This window comes from Pristiophorus japonicus, chromosome 4 (assembly GCF_044704955.1).
Source record: "Pristiophorus japonicus isolate sPriJap1 chromosome 4, sPriJap1.hap1, whole genome shotgun sequence".
NCBI lineage: Eukaryota > Metazoa > Chordata > Chondrichthyes > Pristiophoridae > Pristiophorus > Pristiophorus japonicus.
In genome coordinates, this window is record NC_091980.1 from 12,031,008 (window position 1) to 12,040,421 (window position 9,414).

A 9,414-nucleotide genomic window follows, 5' to 3' on the forward strand; every position below is an offset into this window, starting at 1 on the left:
AGAGGGACATTAAGAAAACTTGCTTAGAGTACTTGTAGTATTGTGCAGAGTACTGGTCGTTATATTATAAAAATTATACTGAGTTGCTGGAGAGTGCGCAAAAATGTTTTACAAAGATGATCCCAGAACCGCGATCTTATACCTGTCAGGATAGGATGAACTAGGCAGTGATTTTTTCTATTAAATAGAGAAGACTGACAGGTGACCTAATTAATGTTTTTAAAATGATGACAAATTTTATTGGAATAGAGACAGAGAGAGTGTTCCTAATTGTAGGGAAGACCAAATCTATAGGCCATCAATATCAGATAGTCATCATGAAATGAAATAAGATTTTCAGAAGAAACCTCTTTACTCAGAAATCGTGAAACTCGTTACCACAGGGAGTAGTTGAGGTGTACATTATGGACGTATTAAGAGGAAGCTAGCTAAGCATATGTTAAAGAAGGAAATTAAGGGTTATGCTAATTGTTGAGAAGATGAGAAATTATGGGAGGAAACTCGAGTGGACCATAAACACCGATATGGATATGTTGATCCAGATTGCCAGGTCTGTCTGTATATTCTAGTTAATTCAGCTTAAGCCAATGTGCAAAAAGCCTTGCATTTCTATTGTGCTTTCACGACCACCGCTCGTCCCAAAGCACTTGACAGTCAATGATGTACGTAGGAAGTGTAATCACTATCGTAATGTAAGACCGTGGTAACAAATATGTATATAGCAAGCTCCCGCAAGCAGGAATATAACAATGACCAGCTAAGCTGTTGTATTTTGTTTGTTTTGGGGTTAAGTTAACAAGGACGCTGAGGATACCTCCACTGCTCTTCAAAACTGTGTCAGATCGATTTTGTGGCAGTTAAGTGTGAACTCCAAATAACGCAAAGCTCTGAGTATTTATTTAACGGTGAGAAACTATACACTGATCACTGAACAAAAAAGGTAATCAAAAAGGTTAATGCAACGTTAAGCTCTTATATCTGAAGATGACCAATTTTACTAGGCTATACAATGCCCTGGTTCGGCCATATCTGGACTAATGTGGGCAGTTCTCGGCAGCGCAAATTAGAGAGAATATATAAGCCTTGAACTGAGTCCGCGCAGATTCATCATAATGTTATCAGGGCTCCAAACGCTAAATTATGAAGACTGATTACATAAACGATGTTTGTACTCCCTTAATACGGAAGGGCAAGAGGCTATTTAATTGACATTTTCATTGTTATGAAAGCAATTAATATCGCAGATTGGAAGGAAAACAGTTCCACTGATTCTGTCTTGCATAAACTTAAAATGAGAGCATGGCCAATCGATTCAGAATTTAGGAAATCGTCTTCATGCAAAGCATAGTAGAAGGATGAAACGGTTTCCCACAAAGGCAGTAGGTATTAGCTCAATTGTTCATAATAAATCTAAGATCGGTTTATTTTTGACATCGAAGTATATTAAGGGTAATAGAGTGAAGACTGGTGGTTGGAGTTAGGTTACAAGACAGCCATGATCATATCGCACGGCGGAGTATGCTCGAGGAGCTGAATGGCATAATTAACGTCGTATGCACATTTCTGGTTTCATATCACAAAAATGTATAGCAGCAATTAAGTAAATGCGAGAAAAATTTACAAAAATACTGCCGAATTGAGAGAGAGCAACAATCAAGAAAGAATGAAACGAGTATAGTTCTTTTCATGTAATGGTTGAGGCGATTAGCATAGATGCACTTAAGATGAGGCTATATAAGTTCATTAGGTAGAGAGAGATATAAGGATAGAGGTTGAGACGAAACAACGTGGGAGGAGTTTTGTGTGGGGCATTAGCACCGACATAGGCCTATGGGGCCGATTTGCCAGACTTTACGATGTACCATACTATTTAAACCTTGTTATTATTATTCGCAAGGGAGACTGGGGTTACACACATTGGATTGAAACCAGGAGGGGAGGCAGCGGTGATAATTGATACTAAGTGGCTCCTTTGGACAAGGAGTCATTCACACAATTCAAATATAAGTATGAGTTTATTGCCTGAAAATTGAAGAATTTAATCTTTAATTTGGTCCTCACCACTGATGGGTATCATGTGCAAGATATAATCAGTTATTGAATAAAATTATACGGTTATATTTGTAATTGGCCAGTCAGGGGGTTGTAAACGTGTAACTATTAAAATAATTGCTGTGGTTGAACTTAACATTAGATTAAATGTTATAAATGTTGTTGTGGCAGAATTATGGAATTTATAGTATTGCCAGTTCATATTGGTAAATATATATTAATATGTGTTTTCTCTATTTATTTTGTTTTGGGAAATTTATTGCATCGGATTACCAATATTATTCACGAAACCAAATAAGTATTTCCAGCAGAGGGCAGCTCCGTCTGCAAAGCTCATGATTTTTCCTGAATTATTGTCCTCAAGGCGACGGAGGTAAAATTTTGCAACTGCGTAATGATTAAAGTTTCAAATTCAAATAACTGGAGCCAACATTACGCACACCCAGCTGATTTAGAAAATAGAAACCCGCAGATTTATTACTTTTCAAACTGAAGAATAGGCCCTTGCTCCCAACGAATAGTAAAATAAAATTTAAGAATAAAGCGATATGTTGGTTTCTGACACCAACAATGCTTGTGGCCCTTCTGAGGGAACATCCAAATGTCGTGTAATTTTCCGATTATGAACGCGTATAGATTTATCCAGCAAAATATACTGTCGTCCCTTGAATCTGAGATGATTTTTATCTATGGATCCAAATGCGAAAAAATGTGAATTGATGTGCCAATCCACCACTAATGAACATATATTTAAAATCTAATTGGGATTTTACAGCAATGTATGAGTCTAGCATCAATATAAAGAGATAGATTGCTTATTCATTTCAATTCTGATTTTTATCAATAACATGTTTCCTTACGACGGAATTAAGGAAACACGTCCCTCCAGCAGATATTAGTACTTCTGTACACTTGGAATTCAACAATGCTATCCGGTAACATGAAGAGACATTTCATTTTCAAGTATGTAACTTCTGAATTTTGATTAATGAGCGAAGAGATTTTCAAACGATATTATTAATTTTTAACGAACATTAATAATATATTTCTAAAAACAAATGTCTAACAGGCAGCCCTGCGAGTAAAAGGTCCTTTCCGTTTAAGGTGCTTTATCTACAAGTTAAATTGTGATTATTTATATTAAACGAACAATACATACCAACTTTTACTGCAAGCACTTTTTCTTAATTAAATATATAACAATCTGCTTAGCATAAATGCCGGAGATTTTTCATTGAACACTTTTATATATGTGTAAAGAATTTAGAAACACGCCTGCTTTAAGAAAAGCTTGGTGCAATTATAGCTCTAGTCTCATTGTGTCGCTGTCTACCAATAAGGAGCGATGACGTTTGAGAGAGATCTACCCCCACAGTCATCATCGAATGCAGAATCGAAGGGAAAGGGACACAGTGCCTGCGTTTACTTCGTGCAGCCATGTTTTGCACGATCGCTCAGCTTACGTTTGTTCATTTCTGGGTTTAATAGTGACATTTCACTGCAAGGAAAGACCTCCTCTGTGCTGGGTGAAAACGGCAACTAAACCGATAGTGAGAAATTCTGATAGATTTAACATAAAATCCGTAACAATGGCGAATGCTCTCAGCGGCGAGGCATATTTAGTGTTCCTGCTTTGTCTCTCTGACCTGATTTTCGGACAAATTCGTTATTCTATTCCTGAGGAAGTGGAGATTGGTGCCTTTGTTGGAAACATCGCTGAAGATGTAAGGATCAGCGTGAGGGAATTGACAACCCGAAAGTTTCAGCTGCTCCCTGATGACGGAAAGCAATATTTCGAGGTAAATGTGGAAAATGGCATTTTATTTGTTAGTGAAAGAATCGACAGGGAACAGCTTTGCATAGAAAGATCTACCTGCTTCATATATTTGGAACTCGCGGTTGAAAAGCCTTTCGAAATGTTTCCTGTTGAAGTGGAGATATCAGATATAAATGATAACTCACCAATGTTTCAGAGAAGTACGTTTTCATTGCAGCTCGCTGAGTTAGTTGCACCGGGAGCGCGCTTCCCCCTTGAGAGTGCGCATGACCCGGACGTTGGTACAAACACTATCAGCAATTACCAGATCAGTTCAAATGAATACTTCGGTCTCAGGATGCATACAAGAAACGATGGCAGAAGAATCGCTGAATTGCTTTTAGAGAAACCTTTAGACCGCGAAAAACATCCATCCTTTGAACTGATATTGACGGCTGTAGATGGTGGGATACCGCACAGATCGGGCACCATTGAAATTATTATTACTGTAACGGACATTAATGATAACGCCCCTGTATTCGATCATGAAATATACGAGACAAATGTGTTAGAAAACACACCCAAGGGTACATTGGTGATGGAACTACGCGCAGCTGATTTAGATGAAGGTACAAACGCTGAGTTCAAATATTCCTTTAGTCAATACGCCTCACAAGAAATGCGCGAACTGTTCGAATTGGACGCGAAAAGTGGAGAGATTAGAGTTCGGGGTTTATTAGATTTTGAAAAATCAGAGGCTTATGAACTTGATGTGCAGGCTGCGGACAACGCGCCAAACGTGGGACATGCCAAGGTTTTGGTTACAATAGTGGATGTGAATGATAACGCTCCCGAAATAAAGCTGACGTCACTAACGAGAATCGTACCAGAGAATGCGGCGCCAGGTACTCTGATCGCTGTATTCAGTGTCACAGATCGAGATTCTGGTGAGAACGGGCGTGCTCGATGTCAGATTCAGATGAATGCCCCGTTCAAGCTCCAAACGTCCTTGCGTAATCACTATCAGTTAGTAACTAGTCAAAAACTGGATCGTGAGACTACTGCACTGTACAACATATCCATTTCAGCGTTGGATGCTGGATCGCCATCTCTTTCTACGATTAAAACCATTGTCGTTTCTGTTTCTGATATAAATGACAACGTCCCGCGATTTACACAGTCCTCATATAATGTTTATCTAATGGAGAACAACAGTCCAGGTGTTTCTATTTTCTCTGTGACCGCTTTGGATCCTGATATGGAGAAAAATGGAGACATCTCCTATTCTATTCTGGGGAGTCAAATACAAGATGTCCCAGCGCTTGCTTACTTTACAATAAACTCGAAAAGTGGGAGCATTGTTCCACTGCGCTCGTTTGACTATGAACAACGGAAGAATTTCCAGCTCATAGTTCAAGCTCAGGATGGTGGAGTTCCTCCACTGAGCAGCACTGCTATGGTCAGCATTATTATCTTAGATCAAAATGACAATGCTCCGCTTATTATTTCGCCATTAATGAGGAACAGTTCAGCGGCAGTGATGATTAGTCCCCAAAGAGTATATCAAGGATACTTGGTCACCAAGGTAATAGCCAATGATGCAGATTCCGGGCAGAACGCAAGGCTATCCTACGAACAGATTGACGCCAGCGACCGGAGTCTCTTTAATGTGGGACTTTACTCCGGAGAAATCAGAATAACCCGAAGCTTTACGGAACAAGACACCACCACACAAAGACTGGTTGTCCTGGTGAAGGACAATGGTCAACCGAATCTGTCAAATACGATCACAATTGTCTTTGCAATCCCGGATAACGTTACTGAACATCCTTCGGAGCGTATGAATCATCCTAGAATGGCTAAATATTTCTCGGATCTAAATATATATTTAATAATAATTTTTGGATCAACGAGTCTCGTGTTTCTTGTGATCATAATCTTCTTGGTTGCCCTGAAATGTATACAAGAGCGAAATAAAACGATGTATCACAGTTCTACAATTTACTGTTGTTGCATGCGGAGGAATTCGAATGATACCTTTAATCGGAGATCGACAGCAAACGAATCTTTAAATTATCATGGATATGCTCAAACGCTGCCGGTATCGGATAACTATCGGTACACCGTTCGTTTATCGCCGGAATCGTCCAAGAGTGATTTTTTGTTTCTAAATACCTGTCATCCTATGTTACCACTGAATGACATCAGTGTTGATCGCACCAGTGCCAGCTAGGATTCTCGAGAGCAAATTGTTACTTCGACTGATGAGAAATGTACTTACCAGATGAACTGATATGTTAGCCAGTACAATTCAGGAGTGAGTTTCCAGTGTGTTAATCATGTATCGCCTGTTGTAGGTAAATTCCTTACGTTGCACTTTGCTTAAAACATGGTGAAGATAATCGCACTGTAATAAATCTTGGAATCAGAAGAAATTAATGAACTAACTGGAGCCACATGAAATTTGCAGATCAGCTTCCTGCTCGCAGTAATTAGCATCTATTCAAGTCAAACACTTACATCCGAATGACAGTTAACTGCCACTGACAGGTTGTCTTTGTTAACTACGTTTTAAAATTTCTAAGTTAAATTCAAAGTGTTTAACTAAATTTCACTTTTTACAGATAGTAATTACCAATAATTACCAGAGACTTCCAGTCTATCCAAATTCCTAAAATTAACACTCTGTTCAAAAGCACTCTGGTTAAGACTACTCAGAGTATATCACTCAAGATCTGCAGGTCAGTTTACATGACATCAGTCGACTGCAAAATGCTGGAATCCATTGTTAAGAAAGTGGTAACGACGCTTAGAAAATCATAATAGGATTACGCTGAGACAACATGGTTTTATGAAATGGAAAACGTGATTAACAAACATATTAGCTTTTTGAGGATATATCTGACAGGGTAAATAAAGGGCACCAAGTGGATGTACTATATTTGGATTTATAAAGTGTATTCAAAAAGGTACCGCTTAACTGTTTGATATGAAAGATATGGAATCATGTCGTTGTGGATAATATATTAGCATGGATAGAAGATTGATTAATGGACAGAAAACAGAGATTGGGGATAAACGGCTCATTTCAGGCTGTTAGGCTATCATTAGTGGGGTGCTGCAAGGATGCTAAATCGTTGAATATATTCAAGACTGATAGCGTTTTGGACTCAAGGTGAATGAAGAAATATGGAGATCAGGCGGAAAAGTGTTGAAGTCAAAGTTCAGCCATGATCTTATTGAATGGCGGAGCAGGTTCTGGGGATTAGATGGCGGACTCTAACTTCTAATTCTTATTATTATATTGGCTTCTGAGTAGAGATAAATGCATGTTGGAGTAATTAGACAATCACTCTTGTACATGACTTTTCTCACCTCACGGAGAGCCATCCACTTAGCCGAAACATTCAATCAAACATTATATCGACATAACTGCTTCAAAGACTATTGATGCCCAGATGTGAAGCAAGAAGAAATATTTGCCTTCGAGAAGTTAGAACATGTTATCAATTGCTTCAGGAATTAGTTGAGGCAGAGACCAGTCAATTTTTAAAACGACATGAGTTTTAACATTTAATACGTGGAAAATTATTGGGCTATATTATATATGTGAGTAAACTAGCAAGGGACATAAAAACAGACAGTAAAAGCTTCTATACGTATGCAAAAATGAAACGATTAGCAAAAGTAAATGTGGGATCCCTACAGACTGAGAAAGGATACATTATAATTGGGAAAAACGAAATGGCATAGAAATTAAACAAATACTTTTTGTCTGTCTTCCCGGAAGAAGACACAAAAAATCTTCCAGATAGAGTCGAGTACCAAGGCTCTAGCGAGAAAGAGGAACTGAAATAAATGTATATTAGTAACCAAATTTTACTGGAGAAATTAATGCGGCTGAAAGTCGATAAATCCTTTGTACCTGAAGGTCTATATCCTAGGGTTTTGAAAGAGCGGGCTGTAGATATAGCGTACGCATCGGTTGCCATCTTCCAAAATTCCGTAGATTGATGAATGGTTTGTGTATATTGGAATGTAACGAAAATAACCCCTCTTTTTAAGAAAGAAGGGAGAGAGAAAATGGTGAATAACAGTCCGGTTAGCCTGATATCAGTAGTAGAGAAAATGCTCGAATCTATTATTAAGGAAGTGGTAACAGGGCACTTAGAAAATAATAATAGGATTAAGCCGAATCAACATGGTTTTATGAAAGTGAAATCATGTTGGACAAAACTGCAGAGTTTTTTGAGTATTCAACTAGCAGAATAGGACAGGGGCAACCTGAGGATGTCCTGTATTCTTATATGGAATTTAAGAAGGCAAAAAAGAGGTTATTGTACAAAGTTAGTGGTCATGGGGTAGTAACCTAACTTGGACTGAGGATTATCTAATGGACAGAAAATGGTGAATTGGAACAAACAGGTCATATTCGAATTTGCAGGTTGTCACTAGTGGAGTGCCGCAAGGATCGATGCTTTGGCCCCAGCTATTAACATGATTTGGATGAGGGGACCAAATGTAATATATACAAGTTTACCAATGATACAAAGCTAGGTGAGAATGTAAGTTGTGAGAAGGATACCAATTGACTTCAAGGGGTTGTAGACAGGCTAAGTCAGTGGACCAGAACGTGGCAAATGGAATATAACGTGGAGAAATCTGAAGGTATCCACTTTGGAAGGAAACATAGAAAAGCAGTTTACTTTAAATGGTCAGAGATTGGGTAATATTGATCAGATGGACCAGGTTGTCCTTGTTCATAAATCACTGCAATTAACGTGTGGGTACATCAAGCAATAAAGAAAGCAAATAGCATGTTGGGCTTTATTTCAAGTGCATTTGAGTATAAGATTAAATAAGTCTCACTGTAATTATATAGGGCGCTGGTGAGACTACACATGGAGTATTGTGTATAGTTTTGATCTCCTTACGAAGGATATACTTGCCATTGATCTAGTAAAACAAAGGTTCACCGGACTGATTCCTGAGATGGGGATATTTTCCTATGATGAGAGATTGAATCAAAGAATTTAAAAGAATGAGAGATGATCCCATTGAAACATACTAAAAATATAACAGGGCTTGACAGAGTAGATAAAGGAAGGATGCTTCCTATGGTGTCTGGACCTGGGGTAACAGTCTCAGAGTAAGAGGTCAGACATTTAGGACTGAGCTGAGGAGAAACTTCTTCATTCAGAGGTTGGTGAATTGTAGGAATTTATTACCCCAGAGGCTCAGTCTTTCAGCATATTCAAGACAGAGATCGATAGATTTTTCGGTATTTAGGGAATCAAGGGATATGTGAATAGTGCAGGAGAGTGGAGTTGATGTAAAAGATCAGACATAATCTCATTGATTGGCAGTGCAGGCTCGATATACTCCTGCTCCTAATTCGTATGTCCTTATGTTATTAAGACTATTTGTTAAAAGAAAGCCAATTGTATTAACTTTAGATTGATCCTGTTAAATAGCAGGATGCCTTTTGTCCATACATGGTGCTAAGATACGGTAAAATTATTCACAGCCTTACTCAGGATCAGGAACGCTTGTTATTGTGAAAATATACACAACCGTAGATACCTAAAGTTCCTCTTGTACAGTCA

General features: G+C 38.4%; 1 protein-coding gene across 1 annotated transcript; it reads left to right on the plus strand.

Moving 5' to 3' along the window:
* The first annotated feature begins 3,494 nt into the window (after nucleotides 1-3,494).
* On the plus strand, nucleotides 3,495-6,175 carry LOC139262006 (protocadherin alpha-C2-like). The gene has a single exon (XM_070877174.1). The coding sequence runs from the start codon at nucleotides 3,642-3,644 to the stop codon at nucleotides 6,039-6,041; it is 2,400 nt and encodes a 799-aa protein (XP_070733275.1). The 5' UTR covers nucleotides 3,495-3,641; the 3' UTR covers nucleotides 6,042-6,175.
* Nucleotides 6,176-9,414: the final 3,239 nt, after the last annotated feature.